This window comes from Nothobranchius furzeri, chromosome 6 (genome assembly GCF_043380555.1).
Source record: "Nothobranchius furzeri strain GRZ-AD chromosome 6, NfurGRZ-RIMD1, whole genome shotgun sequence".
Classification (NCBI taxonomy): domain Eukaryota; kingdom Metazoa; phylum Chordata; class Actinopteri; order Cyprinodontiformes; family Nothobranchiidae; genus Nothobranchius; species Nothobranchius furzeri.
In genome coordinates, this window is record NC_091746.1 from 50,587,857 (window position 1) to 50,604,180 (window position 16,324).

At 40.2% G+C, this 16,324-nt stretch overlaps 1 protein-coding gene across 1 annotated transcript in view; it reads right to left on the reverse strand.

Moving 5' to 3' along the window:
- Nucleotides 1-334: 334 nt before the first annotated feature.
- The window catches only part of LOC107372696 (fibroblast growth factor 10), a 23,919-nt gene continuing 7,929 nt past the window's right edge, over nt 335-16,324 (reverse strand). The window contains exons 2-3 of the mRNA XM_015940899.3: nt 4,811-4,914; nt 335-1,142 (exon numbers count right to left, since the gene is read on the reverse strand). Coding sequence (XP_015796385.1) covers nt 945-1,142; nt 4,811-4,914 — 302 coding nt within the window. The 3' untranslated portion in view covers nt 335-944. The remainder of the gene's footprint in view (nt 1,143-4,810; nt 4,915-16,324) is intronic.

The following is a 16,324-nucleotide window of genomic DNA, read 5'->3' on the forward strand; positions in this document are numbered from 1 at the left end:
TGGGTTGTCCAGTAATCGGAAGGTTGCAGGTTTGATCCTGGCACCAGAAAGAGATTTCTGCTGTTGTGTCCTTGGGCAAGACATTTAACCCTCCTTTCTTGCTGGTGGGGGTCAGAGGGGCCAGTGGTGCCTGTGCTCGACAACCTTGCCTCTGTCAGTGCGCCCCAGGGCAGCTGTGGCTGTAGCTCATCATCATCAGTGTGTGAGTGTGTGTGAATGGATGACTGACACACGGTAGTGTAAAGCACTTTGGAGTATACAAGTGCAGGTCATTTATCATTACCATCTGTTATTGTTTTGAGGATATCAAAGCAAATCAGTGAACACAAGCATGTTAAACACAAATATATTCTTTTTATTTATTCAGGTTTAAATGATTAGTATTCAAAAAGAGAAGCATAAATGTTTGAAAAAAGACAAGACTTTGTCCTTTGTTCCTTTTGTATTAAATATTACATAAAATAAATAAATCTGGAGAAAAACATGATAGTGTTAGATTTGTGTTGGTGCTTTCTTTATTAAACTATGTTCTTTTATTACAGTTTTTACTCACTTGTACTTTTTCACCCCCTTCTCTCAGTTTTCTGATGACATTCGTCCACTTTCCTCTCTTCTCTTAAATGCTTTTGTCCATGTTCTTTTGATCTCCTTGCTCATGCACTTCACACATATCGAAATGTGAGCTACTAGGTCACATTTTGGCACAGAAGTTGTTTCCCTTTTTGTGTTTTACTGTGCCAGTTAACTTTATAACTTAGAACAGAAAATATATACATTTTATACTGATATATTTTTCTTTAAAATACAAATGTCTAAATCCAAAAGTAGTTAAAAGTCTATAGATTTAATTTCTTAGCCTCCTCAGTGCATTTTACAGATCGGTTTCAGATCCGTCCCATGTATCCATCACTGACATCCCCTGTGGTTGATGCGTCCCATCATTGTTACTTCAACACCATGGGGAGGAAGTGAGTGACTGTGTTTTTCCTCCGTGTCTTCTTTCCCTTCATTGGCTTTCCTTTGGCGTTCAGTCCCACAAACATGCGCCTGCGGTTTTTGACCTTCCACTTAGCTGAAGAGTAGGTGTTGTACTTGTTCTCCTCGATTCGCTCGTTTAGACGACAGTCAGGACCAAATTCCTTCTGTGAAGGAGAAGAACATAAACGTTTAAATGTGCAACAGACAAAGTTATGTTTTTCAAGCCCCTTCTTTGGTTCTCTGTTGATGAGTTAAAAAAAATTTTTTTACCAAACATTTTTAGGTTTCAGGAGGGCTCAGTGGTCATTTTCCTGTTATTTGGATTTCACAGGTGTTCCTCAAGGCTCTGTATTAAGAAAAGCCCTTTAATTGTTATTTACATTGCCAATGTGGGCTAAACCAAAATTGATCCGACTTAACAAAGACATCAGTTGTTTCTTTACACAGCTTATGTTTTGTTCAAGGAAATGCACATGGAAAAATAGCAAATGAACAAAATGTGCAGGCATTCTTGGAGTTAGAAATCAAGTACTTTTCAGTATTTTTAAATTATTAAAGGGAAACTAAGGAGTTTGCTTGTTTTTTAGCACCCCCTAGGGTCCATTATTAATTCACTGTTGTTAAATCAAAAATGAAACTATTTCCTCACTGTGAGTTTTGACACATTTATCTAACAGCTGAAATGTCTCATCAGCCTTCATTAGTGTCTACAGGAGTGATTCATCACTAAATTAAACAAATCAGCTGTGTTCATGATCTGAAGCAAATGTGCTGGAAGCAGACTCCAATTCCACCATGTCAGCTCCACTCCACGTTACAACTCCCTCCACCAGCAGGGAGCGGACCAGCAACTCTGAAGTTGCAAGTGGTATATTCTGTCCACAGAGTGCGGTGGGGGTCTGAGTTACATTTCATTAACGCTTTAAAGGATCTTCTTAGCACATACTGACTCAAGAAAATTATTTAAAAATATGAAAAAGTTGCATAGTATCCATTTAAAGTTTGATTTCTAATGATTCAATGTATGAAAATGGATTTACCATTTTAAAATGTCATTTTATTCAATTCATTTCATAATTTTTTTCTACTAATTAACTACTGATGCCAAATTGCTAGTTAGCTAGCAGACTTTTTGAATACAGAATAAGGAAAAGCTTTGGTCTCATCAGTTCAAGATCAGACTCTATTTAGAGACATTATTTTTATTTTTTTCTATTTTTTCCAATGTGTCACGCTTATTTTTCAAAAGCATCATAGGTATGATTCACCTTTCTATTATGGTATAGCTAAGTCAATCAACTAATCATTCAATCAATCAATCAATCAATCAATCAATCAATCAATCAATCAATCAATCATTCAATCAATCGACCAAAGATTTACTCAAAAACAGACGTAAATGAAAGTAACAAAAAGATGACAAACACTTAAAACTTTTGTTTAAAACGATGAAATAAAAGACAGTAGTAACAAAAATAATGAAACTGGGGAGTTGAGAAGATGGTGAGTTGGTAAACTGTAAAAGCAGGAGATTGGATGGTTTTGGAACTGGGGATAAAGTGTGACAGTTTAAAGGTTACGGCTTGCCGGTGGTTAGGTGCATCGTGACACAACCTTTGAGGCTTACGTTACCGCGGTAACCTATACACGCATAGAAAAGGAGATCTGAGAGAGTGGCATTTGTCAGTTTACTGGAAGCTGCCGTTGTGCTCAGGGCTAACGTCGCTTAAGTCGGCAGTTAACTCAACGCAGTCCCAGGGAAAAATGCACTCGTCCCACACACACACACACACACACACACACACACACACACACACACACACACACACACACACACACACACACACACACACACACACACACACACACACACACACACGCACGCACACACACACACATGCTCAGTACCTCCTGCTCACAAACTCTCTGAATCAGGCCACAGCTGTTCAAATTGGTTCCAGAAGAAAAACTGAATGTTCTCAAAGCAAAATGAGAATATTTAACCGACGGCGGGCAGCTTTTTAACTTTATGTGTGTTTGTGTGTGTGAGAAAGATGGCTGCCCTTCCATTAAAATGAAATTACATTAATGAAAATAAGGATGTTGGTACCAGTTTGCTGCAAGTGGTTAGATCACATTTTAAACATTTAATAATCCCACTAAATTGCAAAAATCTGATTAATTAAAGCAACATGTGCAACTTTGGCTCTTCAGATGCACGATAAATATGGTAGCAGGTAATCATAACCTTTTGTGACATTTAATCTGAAGGAGTCAGGACACAATGAGTTCAACTGATCACCAGCAGATGAAGAAGTCACTGTGTAAGGCCATCAAGTGTAACCAAACGCTGCGGCCTCTTCACTAGCCGGTGCCACGGAGGCTTGACGTCATGAGGATTCAGTTTCAGGCCCTGCAACAAAACGCCTCTTTTTTCCTTTTCTTCTTAAACTGAGTGTCACTTCGTCTGCGGCGTGGCTCTGGAGAGACTGAGAGCGCCTGAAGAGTTCCGATCTTTCAAAGTTTGGAAGAGAGGAAAAAAGGAGGGCGAGAATGAGATGAAGAAAAGCGCAGGATGAGAGAAAATAGACAAAACAAATGCTGCTCTCCCTAGAGGGGGTCAAAAAGAATACAAAAACCTGAGGGATTGTGTTTCCTTTTTTAAGAATAGAGTCATGAAAGGGGAATGAGGTAGCAAAGAGGAGCGCTGACACATTTGGTTTCTGTTTTTGGATGAATGAGACACTACTTAAAAACACGTCAGTCAGTCAGTATTCACACTGGATGAGATGACGGAGTGGATGAGGGTTTCTCCAGCAGTGGAGGACAGAGCGGGGCAGAGACGAACAACATTTCAGGGGTGAAAGAACACAGTTTTAGTGGTGTGATGAATGTATGGTTGGAAAGAGAGGGTAGGGTTAAAGGTGACTCCCAGGTCTCTGATCTGAGGGGATAACGTGATGTTATGACCAAGTCTTTATTATTAATAACAGTGATATCAGTTCACAGATAGCTCACGTTATATTTACAAGTATCTCTTAAACGTATTATGTCATATCACCTGGTGCCCTTGTGGCGGCAAGTTTCTGGAAACAGCACACAAACCACAGTCGGTGTGAATGGCTGGAAACCGGACTGCATGCATTCTGCATTTGGTGTGAACGAGGCTTAAAGGGATACTATGCAACTTTTTCATAAGCATTTACAGGGGTAATGAAATGTTACTCAGACCTCCACCATCCTCTGTGGCCAAAATAACACATTTGCAACTTCAGAGTGCCGGTCCAGTCTGTTGGACTTAGAAAAGAAATTGAGCGGACATACCCGGCGCTGCAGTCTCGTTCCAGCGTGTTTTCTGCATGTTTTATGTCATGAACATAGCTGAACTTAGTGATGAATCACTCCTAAAAAACTAAGGAAGGCTGGGGAGACGTTTCAGCTTCCCAGTACTGCATGGATCCTGCCAACAACGTCAAATGCCACGTAATCATGTGTCATCCTAGTGGAGTGGGCCTGCCTGTGCAACCTCTGTAGGGTCCAGGTGTCGTCACACACCACCACTGGTGACACTGACTAGTCACATTTAAAATGACATCAGTGGTTGTTTCATTATTGCTCCTAAAGAGGACCTGTTGTTAATTTTATCATCACATTGAATCTCCTTTGACCTCTTCTGTTACTGAAGTGACCAGACTTGGTACTAAACACTGATTAAAACATATTCCTTTAATCTTTGGAGCGGTGTATTTAGCATGTTAGAGAAACGACAACAGAACATTGACTCAATTATAAACATAACATTCTGAAACAGATAATAAAAGCTGAAACTCACCGCTCCATACAGGACGCCGTTCTCCCTGATGGCCAGGTAGTGATTGCTGGTGAAGCCCCTGATGGCCACCACTCCCACATCCACTGATCTGATCTCCAGAAAACCTGTTGCAGCAGGCACAAAGAGACAGACGCATCAGACCTGTGAAGGCCTTCTCAGAAAAAACAGAGTCAGACAAACTGATACAATTTGCAGCATTGTGGACTCAAGTCACATGATTAGGAGCTGAATCAGAATTGTGCTGACTTTAGAGTCGACTTGAGGAAAGAAATGTGACTTCACTTGGACTTGAGGATTCTGACTTAAAATATTTCCACTCTGATGAAGACACATCCAGTGTTGAAACGTTAGTTTCCTTTTTTGACACGCACCTAGTAAACCTTGGCTCACCTGGGTGCTCCATCCTTCCGATTTTATATTTAAATATTCCATACCTTAGATGGGATCAACACAATAAGTGACTGAGAAATGCAAAATCAGCCATTTTCTTCATGTTGAGGTGCATTTGCAGCTAAATACAGCTTTGGAATCATCAGTTCTATCTTTTTTTGTTATTTTTTGTAAATAAATGACTCATTTGATTAAATTACTTGTTTAGGATTTGAAATCCAAGGTTTAGAACTTGCCTCAAGGTTGAAATTGCATGGCTGAAAAGCCTTGAGACTTTTGGTCCCATGTCTGCTAAATAGAGCAAATTGGCATTATGCTAATGTAAGAGAACAATGGAAAGTTGTCATAAACATGGCCTCAGATAATTGCCCAAATGCCAATCATTTGTTACGATCCAAATAATAAACTAACTGGGTTTAAGAGCATCCATTTAGCTTTGTAAATCTAATATTTCTTCCCCGTGAGACATTCAGACCTAAGAGTGGTCTCCTGCCCTGCGTTTATTTGCTTGTGGGCTACATGCCGCGTAACCAAGACGCATGTCAGGAGAAGAAAAAAAAAGAGCATTTTTTGAATATGATGTTTGTTTTTCTGACCACAGGAGCACAAGCAGGCTGGCAGGACAGGATGGAGAGAAGCTGGCTGCCAGACTGGCAGCAGGTCAAGGCGTCCGTATCGGCTTTCAAGGTGAACCAATTACTGGTTTACGTTGTGGTCACTGGCTCTTTCTTCTGACAAGTCAGAGCACCAAGCCATAAAACTATCAGGGGTTGGAAAAGACAAATAAAAGAAGTCAGGAGGAAAGAAACTGTATGCTCAAAATGACATATAGAACCTTTTATAATCATATTCTACTTTAGGACGCTTTTAAAGTGATTTTCCCTCATAACCTTTACATTTATTTTTTCACTAAACTGTTCGCAGCAGAATTGTGAGACTGTTTGTGCACTTGGAAACATTCAACTTGATGCTACGCAGCAACATGATCCCCCTCCTGTGTTCCTGTTTATGTCATTTTTAAATAGCTTTTGGCAATGCTTCCTTTTTTTACTGCATGTTGTTGAGGTACTTATCTATCTCCACATTTGGTCAAAATAAATTCTTAAACTGCAGAAGATTTTTTTCTTCTCTGCCCACTGAGGTAAATCACACATATGCACCTCAGCACGACACTGACCTGTCTCTCTGCTCCACAGCTGACACTTCTGAGCTGTGATCGGTACACAATAAGATCTGTGTGCTCGCGTAAAGCTGGTCCACCTGGTCCAACCCTTTTCCTTCCTTCTGTTTCATGTGGTTTATCAAAAACCAAAGGCACAGGGCCGTTTTATGGCCCCTTTACTGGTTACCAGAAGCCGTCTGCCTGCATGCGAGTTAAAAGTCAGGATGCAACAAAGGGTTTCGATTGCGGCTGCACAGCTACTGACGCGGAGGCAGAAATAGAAAACACGTTAGTTGTGTCATAGGTGAGCTCACCAGGTTTGTACAACATACATATTCAACAAATATTGCTGAAACTAGCTCTCTCTCTCTCTCTCTCTCTCTCTCTCTCTCTCTCTCTCTCTCTCTCTCTCTCTCTCTCTCTCTCTCCTTATAGATCTGTGGTGGCCTCATGGAGGGGGCCATCGTCTAGCACACTGTTGCTAACCACTTAAACATTCTCCCTCTCCTGATAATAACATTTTACTTTCCTTGACATTGAATGTGCTACTACTAGTTTACCCGTTTAATTATAGATTCACTAGGATAAATACAATAAAGTTTATCTCTCACCAAATAGAATATTTACTAAGAAATCACAATGCAACCATAGAAACATTACTTGGTGCGTGCGTGCGTGTGTGTGTGTGTGTGTGTGTGTGTGTGTGTGTGTGTGTGTGTGTGTGTGTGTGTGTGTGTGTGTGTGTGTGTGTGTGTGTGTGTGTGTGTGTGTGTGTGTGTGTGTGTGTGTCGGCTCTGTCTTCTCGATCCAGAGTGAGTCGTGGGGGATGGCTGCTTATACTGAGCCAGGATCCTCTGGAGGTTTCTTCCTGTTAAAAGGGAGTTTTTCTCTCCACTGTCGCTGCATGCTTGCTTAGTATGAGGATTGCTGTAAAGACTGGCACTAGTCAGTGACTTGATGCAATCTGCTGGGTTCCTTATATAGGAAACTTTCTTCTGATTGGCTTAATGAAATGACCTGTATTGGAATGTTTATTATGCTAAGTGACTTGAGACGACTCTTGTCGTGATTTGGCGCTATATAAATAAACTTGAATTGAATTGAATGTTTTGTGACGATATATAGTTAGAATGTTTTTTTAAGCCTGACTCATCAAATGAACATAATTATACTCCACAAGTTTATATTATTCTGTCATGTGATTTTCAAACAAACAAAACAAAACGAGAAAAAAAACAAGCAATGAAAAGAAATAATATACATAAACCAATGCCACATGCAAAATGTAGTCCCTACGCCCAGTGGCGCCTCAAGGTTGTCATGATCATATATATTTATTAATAAAACTTTGCATAGAATATTTATTACAGCTCTACTTAAGCTCATTAAAAGAAAATGTACCTACACAAACTAATTTTCCGACTGATGAAGCACAGCTGCTTGCATTTGCTGCTTTATAAATCACACCTGTCCTAGAAATGTGCTCAGGTGTTTCTGGATCACTTCCTCTTATTGCAACATCAGCAACACATTCATCTCTGTGGTTTGGCATTTTAACACAGTCAGTCAGAAAAGTTAAAGCCAAAGCCACTTTTAGTCAAAAACTATTTAATTAGATGAAAAATCAAGGAATTTTTGTTCAATTCATTTCAGACACTTTTGACTGAAAGTAGAGTTAACAGAGATGTGCAATCCACTTTTAGCAACTTTATTAGAAAAATTCCAGGTGGACTTTTAAAAAATGTAACCTCAATATGCTGAGAGGTTTCAAGCTCAGAAGGCCAAATACTCAAAGTGTCCTTTTGGTGTGAGTCTGGTGTGTGTGAACATGACCGGTAGAGCAGCAGGAGGTGAAGAACAGCATGTGTGATGATGAATATCATCCAGGGCTGCTGCCATACTCACTTGTGTATTAGAAAAAGCCCCCAGCCAATTATTCGTCAATTTATGAATATTCTGCATGAGCCAGCTGATCTGTGGTATTTCACGGGTAACCATGGACACCAAGTCTGAAATCAAATGGTTTGCAAGTAACATGATTGTGTAAAAATTAAAAATAGTGTTAAGGGGTCGATGCAACATGGTATATCTGGCAGCAAACTATATTTTTGTCATTAACACCCCCCCCCCCCCCCCCCCCCCCAGGTTGTCTGATCCCTGCTAGAATGAGCCGAGCTGACCAATCAGGAGGGCCTGTGAGGGAGTGCGAGACGACTAACGGTGCTGACAGCATTTCCTTGTCTCACTACTGTTGCTGTCCCTTAATGACCAGGAGGCACCAAGCAGCTGTCTGCTCTGCCCACTGGCTCTCGGCACCCCTGTCTACATCAAAGCAGTTAATGGCGCAAGTTTTTGAGGCAAGCACTAATGCAAGTGAAGAGGTGGAGCTCTTAGAAACTTACTAACTGGTGTGTTCATTTTATGTTAGAGGCTTAATCAGCTACAGGTATGTAAGCATACTGGTTATTTATGTTTCAGTATGTAAATGATGGGAGCTTCACCGGATCATAAAACCTGGTGGACAAACAGTTCTACCATGAGAGCAATTAGTTTCTCGATGTGGAATAACTGAGTGTTTTTGTAACTTTCATCATAACTTTAATCAGTTTAATGTTGCAGCTGAAGCCCATTAAGACTGTTACGAAGCAAGAGGTAGGTACACGTAGAACCAGCACAGAGTCAATTAAAGCCACCAGTTGGTCCAGCATGCATTTTTTTAGATGGTCAGAAAACCAGAAAAACACGTGACACAAACAGGGCGGAATTAGTTTACTACACTCAGACAGTTGACTGTCAGACCTCACCATTACTTCATCATTTTTCACTTATTAAGTAATCAGTATTAAGTACTAAAGAGCTGAGATGTCTGGTGACAACGGGCACAGCATGAGCTCAGGAACAGATGACCACACCAGGATCCCGCGGGTCCTGATGCAAACGGTGCATGAATGCACAGCAAATCTGAGCTAAAACACCTTCAGTCAATTGAGTATTATATATTTGAACAAGCTACAAGGAAAAGCAGTGTCTGCTTCCTCTGAAGTTGCTTTCATGTAACATAAAGAGACGCAAAATGGAAAAGAGTCCCCTTATTTTACATGGATTCAATACTAAGAGATCCATACACATTTTGGTAAAAGGCCTGTATTTGTATAGCACTTTCTTAGGGTTCTACATCCCCCCACCAAGATGTTTCACAACACAATCAGCCATTCACCCATACACACACACACACACATTCACACCCTAGTGGCGATGAGCTACATTGTAGCCACAGCTGCCCTGGGGCGCACTGACGGAGGTCTGTCATGCACTGTTGCCACCAGTCCCTCCGACCACCATCAGCAGGCAAGGTGGGTTAAGTGTCTTGCCCAAGGACACTTTGTGTCTTATCACAGGACAACCCGCTCTACCTCCTGAGCTACTGCTGTGCCTCAATCCCTCAATCTTGCAAAGACACCCTTAATGTTGAATATTACTTCAAGGGATTGGATCAAGAAATGTCATTCAGTCTTTTTAAAGAAAATTCTTGCTTATTTCAGCAAGACGAAAAGCAAATTTTTACTAAACTGAGCTGCCTATGGTTCAGTTCTGCCACCCATTCATGTCCGTTGTGCTAAAAAAACAGCAAAAAGAGCAGTGGCTGACAAATGTCACAAAATGATCTCAATTTAAGCTTAACTGCTTCCTGACCGTTGCAAATCCACATTAAAACCACATCTGGCCTTAAACCATTCAGATGGAGCATCAGGACTAGTAGCTTCTTCAGAAACTGGCTACATTCACTCCTTTTCTTGTCTACTGCCCTCTGGTGGAGGATCTACCAAAGGTAATCTCTTTATCACATTTATAGCCTGGCCTGCCAGACTCGCCCTTTGTTTAATTCTGCACAGAGAAAGTCTGGTAACTCACAGGCAGAGAGGCACATGAGGGGCGGGACTAGGCAGCTCAAAAATAACCAATCAGAAAAAAAGACGGAAATGCCGATTGTACCGCGCTACGCTGTATTTGTTTAGCTGTAGTTAAAAATGGTGGCCGTCTGGCGACAGCACACACATCTTTCTTTAGAAGAAAGGCTTTAAGCGCTTCTACTTGTTGTGGTTTTAAAGACATGGAGTCATGTAGAACAGAGGAAAGAGCCGTAGCAAACTCCGCTGCTATCTTCGTTGTTTATGAGAAACTGAGCGTCGCTGTGTGTGACGTACGCTACTCAGCGCTGATTGTCTTGGTTAGAATTCTCGGGGTTAGGGTTAATTGAATAGGAGAGTTCCCAGACCCTTTCTCTGTGCAGAATTAAACAGAGGAGGAGTCTGAGAGGCCAGGCTAACATAAGTATATAATACATTACACAACAAAACTGGTTATTATGGTTGTTATATTAATATTAGCCAATAAATAGTTCCGTTTAAAGTCATCCATCAACACTCCAACCATCACACACACACACAGGAGAACACACAAACACACACCTCCAGCAGACCTTTGTCTGGCCCCCTTTTAGGAACACGGTCACCAAGACTCCAGCTGAACCTAAAGGTTATGGGAGGTTGTGAAAATGTTTCCACTGTTTATTCAGGAGCGTTTTTGAAGATTATGTCGTGGTTGTTCACTTAGTGACCTTGACACAGCGACCAGCTGTGAGTGGGTCTACTGCCTGGAGAGGTCCTGCTCGCCCCTCTCTCTAATGTGAAATATGGTCCCTTGTAAACTAACTCCTGTCGGAAATATAAATGGAGATAGATAGTTTGGTTTAGTCTTTCTACAGTGCCATTTTCTATTAATGTTTTGAGATGTTAAATAAAATGTCGGCATCCAGGAAACTGGATGAAATATGGTTAAACTGTGCAATAAGGGTCCCTTTAATTAATGTTACTTAGTGCATTATTAAGCATTAATAAACAAAGGGTCTCTTTATCAATGTCCCTGTTATTGTTAACTAGTATAAATGTTCTTAAAGTTTGGTCAAAGAGCCAGGGGGGTTATCAGCTTATTAATGGATTACATAATATGGTTAATCAGTTAATTTACTTTATTTAATAGTTTATAAATGCACTAAGTCACGTTAATAAAGTTAGTAAAGTGTCACCTAAAATACATGGATATGTTATAAAGTTCTAATAACGGTTTGATTATGTGAGTGTTTAACTCTTAGATGATTTATTTAGACTGAAACAGGCATTAGTTATTGACAATGGCTTTTATTCACTGTGATTTGAGGGTTTTATTGTGGGAAACTCGAACCGTTTAAACACACACACACACACGCACACACACACACACACACACACACACATGCATTCATGCACACATGTGCACACGCATTCAACAATAAAGGGATTTTACAAAAGGCTTTTGGGAATGTGCACACTTCAGACTAAATAAAGAGACGATGAAACGTAAGCTAGCCCTTTTAGCAGCTCTTGAGGCCACCCAAGATTTTAACGGGGTTAAAGTAGTTGAATGTTTCCAGCTCTTTATGAAGGCAGACAGAACAAACACCCCCTGGCTGTGCAGATTGCTTGGCGAGAACTGGTGAAGATGCTGTCTTGTAGTGGGAACCATTGTATACAATGTGCTTCAAGGGGCACCGAGGTACTGGTTTGACTTGTGTCAGTGTCTTCCTGTGCTTAGTGGCCACATCAAAGCCTGCCCGACTTAACGGGTTTGACTTCAGAGACAAAACTTCAAATGTTTTAAATAATAAACATTTTTCCACAAATAAAATGCACTACTTTCATTCTTTTTGTGGGTTTTGAGTCATCTCTATCCTTAAAATTAGATTTTTTTTATCACTTCTACACTTTTAACCAAGAGGTACCATATGATATCGTGAAAATAACCACAGGTCTGTTTGTGAATAACCCTGTAATGCAAACTGTAAAGACTTTTCTACATAATTTACTTAGAATTTTTAGAAACTTGAGTTGCTTCAAAATGGGGAAATTACCTTTGTAACTGATTCCACTTAGATTAGTATATAATTTATCTGTATTTCTCCAAAATGAGGCTGTTCTTAGAGCTAACCACAATAGGGAAATCTGTTTCCACAGCATGTGAACATTCTTTATGAAGAAATCTATGTTTGGATGGATCTAAAATGAAGAACTCAAACAGAAATTGTATGGTTATGCTGATGACGAAGACAGAGAGTTGCGTCGTATTCAGTTTGGAGCAACCAGAGACAATATCTGAAAAACATATCAATGTTAACGGCGGTTTGATTTAAGAGTAAAAATATACAAACCTGAGAAATTTGAAATTCTTTTAACAAGGTTTACTTTGTATGACGATAAACTGCTAAATCTCCATGTTTCTCTTCAGACATCTCACAGGCCTGACACAACAGGAGTTATGTTTGCAGGGAAAGCGCTGTGACGGTCGTCTGCATTTCGCACATTTTTCATTTACAGTTCAGCTGCTTGCCATGATGTTGCCCAGCTGTTGTTTTGACAGGTTATGGTGTGAGAGCCGTGTGATGCAGGGAACAGGAAAAGAAAAAAAACTTGCAGGTTTCAGTCGAACCGACAGCTGTTGCAGGCAAACTGTTTTTAACTTCAGATATGTTTCATTTCACACATTCTCTCTGTGCCTTTCCTCCTATTTTCTTTGTCTTTGATTAGACCCAGCACACACACGCACACACACACACAGACACAGACAGACACCCAGACAGACACAGACACACACACACACACACACACACACACACACACACACACACACACACAGAGTAATTTGTTGAAAAATGTAACGACTCTGCTATATTAAACAGATTGACCAGATGACTCTGAACTCGGCTCTCTGTTCCACCTTTGATGACTTTACTTTTATGCAGATGGTGTGTGTGTGTGTGTGTGTGTGTGTGTGTGTGTGTGTGTGTGTGTGTGTGTGTGTGTGTGTGTGTGTGTGTGTGTGTGTGTGTGTGTGTGTGTGTGTTGGGGGTGAGGGCGTATTTGGCTGGGGGCTTTTTCTAATACACAAGTCAGTATGGCAGCAGCCCTGGATGATATTCATCATCACACATGCTGTTCTTCACCTCCTGCTGCTCTACCGGTCATGTTCACACACACCAGACTCACACCAAAAGGACACTTTGAGTATTTGGCCTTCTGAGCTTGAAACCTCTCAGCATATTGAGGTTACGTTTTTTTTAAAAGTCCACCTGGAATTTTTCTAATAAAGTTGCTAAAAGTGGATTGCACATCTCTGTTAACTCTACTTTCAGTCAAAAGTGTCTGAAATGAATTTAACAAAAATTCCTTGATTTTTCATCTAATTAAATAGTTTTTGACTAAAAGTGGCTTTGGCTTTAACTTTTCTGAGACTGACTGTGTTAAAATGCCAAACCACAGAGATGAATGTGTTGCTGATGTTGCAAACAACTTTCCCATCATTTGTCATTAAGACGGCAACAAAGTGTTGGACCGTCGTTGAGAGAAAACTGCACTAAATGGGTGGCTTGCTCACACTGAAATTGGACAATTTGGCCCCTTTTTGCAATTTATTATGAACTGTTTCAATCTTAAGTCTTTCTACTAGAGCAGAGAAGTCATTTAAAGTAAAGATTGTCTCGTTCCAAAAAAGTTCTGTTGCTGCAGGGACATAGATACTCCTCCCGTATTTCCTTATCTTCAGTCATGTATGATTTTACTTTTCATCATTCATCCACAAAACACACACACAGTGAAAAGGTGGTCACTGAAAACATCAGGTCATGAGAGTTTTGTGGTTTGTAATCGACTCTTTATGTTTGGAGTCGAAAGCCAAAGCAGCGGAAGATCTTACAGAAACATGATTTGCAGCTGAAAGACTTTTATATAAGGTGGTGCCTGACTGGTGGGGTTTGCGGTAGTCCTGCCTCGGTCTGCGTACATAAATCTGGCTCTTATTTCTGTCTTGTCGTGGCTGACAGATTAATCGACAGCCAAGTTAAATAATGGGAAAATATCAAGCAGCGATGACAGGAAATGTGTAAACAGTGACGGAGAAATGAGACAGATCCTGTCGCTGTCCTGAACGATTCCTGCCAAAGAACACTCCAGCTTTCAAAAATCTAAAAGCAGCATTTTAATAATGAAGAGGTATGTTCGAATCCCACTTCCCTTTACTTGACCCTGCTCCCACAGTTTGCATTCAGCTGTGTCAAACTGGGGAACTTTTATAATGTAGCAGATCATAGAATAATGGTGCAAATACAGATTTAAGATTTAAAGGCAATACAAACATGTTAACAAAGTTCTTTGCTCAAAATCAGTCTTGCATAATGCAATGTCAGTATTTGTTTCTTGACATTTTCTCTGCAATCCCAAATGAGTCGTTTTAAGCAGGAGCAGGACACACTCATCCATGCCCCCGCTCAGGCTGCTATAAGCTGAGAAGCTCGGATATTGGGGATCAGGGCTCGGCAGCCCTCTCTTGTTTGTGAGAGGTGCTATTACTCTAATTTCCCCATTTATAATATCGCAAATGGAGACTTTCCAAATTGATTGTTTTATACACATAATTCATAAGCATTAGGCATTTACTGTTACTATAGACAATAACATCAATGCTGCATTTATATCAAGGATTGTTTTATAATTTCTAGGTTTTGTTACCTTTGAGTAACTTTTAAGCAAACCTGGAAATTTCTCAAATGTTGTGCAGAAAGCACTGTACAAACTCTAAATATACCTTCAAACAGCTGTTGAACAGAGTGATGATGCGGTTTTCCTGCTCGGTAAAAAAAATTCTGAAATAATTTCCAGTGACACAATAAGTAGAAAATTTAAAGTCCATGGTGCTTCTGCCTGTTGAGTGTCTGCTTTTCCACATATTCACATGGAAACTTGTGTTAGCATTTCTGACATACACACGCACATGCTCGGAAAATGACCCTGCACAGGCAGCTTCAGGGGTCAAAGGGCACTCACACCTCTTGACCTCTGGACCATCACACTCAGTCCTGTGTGCGAGATGGAATGAGACTCTAAGCTGCATAGATGAAAGGAGGGGGCAGGTATATTGATGGTCACGGTGTTCAAAGGAGAGATGTGATGCAATTTAAAACAACTCTCTTGATTTTGACTCAAAATAATCACAAAAGCAACATAATTGTTGACAAACAATATTAAAGGTATTTTGCAATATTTTGCTTTGCAACAATGCTCTTATGCTTATTCATGACATGCTATTACTCCCGTTCCACAGGATAGACTCATGTGTCTTCAAAAGGTGTTTTCACAGGCAACACAAGCAAATATGGCAGAATGAGGGCAAAACACATGCTCACTGAGTGATATATAAAAATGCCTTCTTGATGTTCAGTCATGATCCCCACATGCATTGTGGGACAGCATCCAGTAATTTCTTTTAAATGGTTCCAGATTTTAAGCATCAATGTTATATGTGTGTTGACAGCGCTTGGGTTTTTGACAGGTTTTTCTGTGGTGTCATAGCAGTGTCCATGGTCTTTACATTTATTTTTGGTGTGTATGTGCTTAAGAAGAAGAAATAATCTTTTATATGCACCTCTCTAGATAAAAATCATGGAGTGCTTCACAAAAAATGAAAAAATAAAAACTAACAAGACTTAAATATTAAAAAAATCATCAAATTAGGAGAAATAAAAATATGTGAAAAGAAAGTGTGAAGAAAGGGATAGAAAAAGTGAAGATGAAGGAAGTAATGAGTGGATCCTGGGAAGGGCAGACTTTCTAGGAGGATCTGAAGGAGGAGAAGGTGGTGACAAAGAATCAGCCGAAGGTCACGCAGAAGCCAGCCTGAACAGATGAGTTTTCAGCTGCTTTTAAACATGCATTACATAAGAATGACATTCTGTGGTCAAATTTGGTTACTGCAGCTCATTTTCAACACACACAAGTCACTTTCTTGCTACCGTTCTGTGATTTTTATTGCTGTTGCCGACTATTGCTTAGCTCTAGAAGACATGACGAGCAAAAACAAGTCATAGAGAGTAAGTT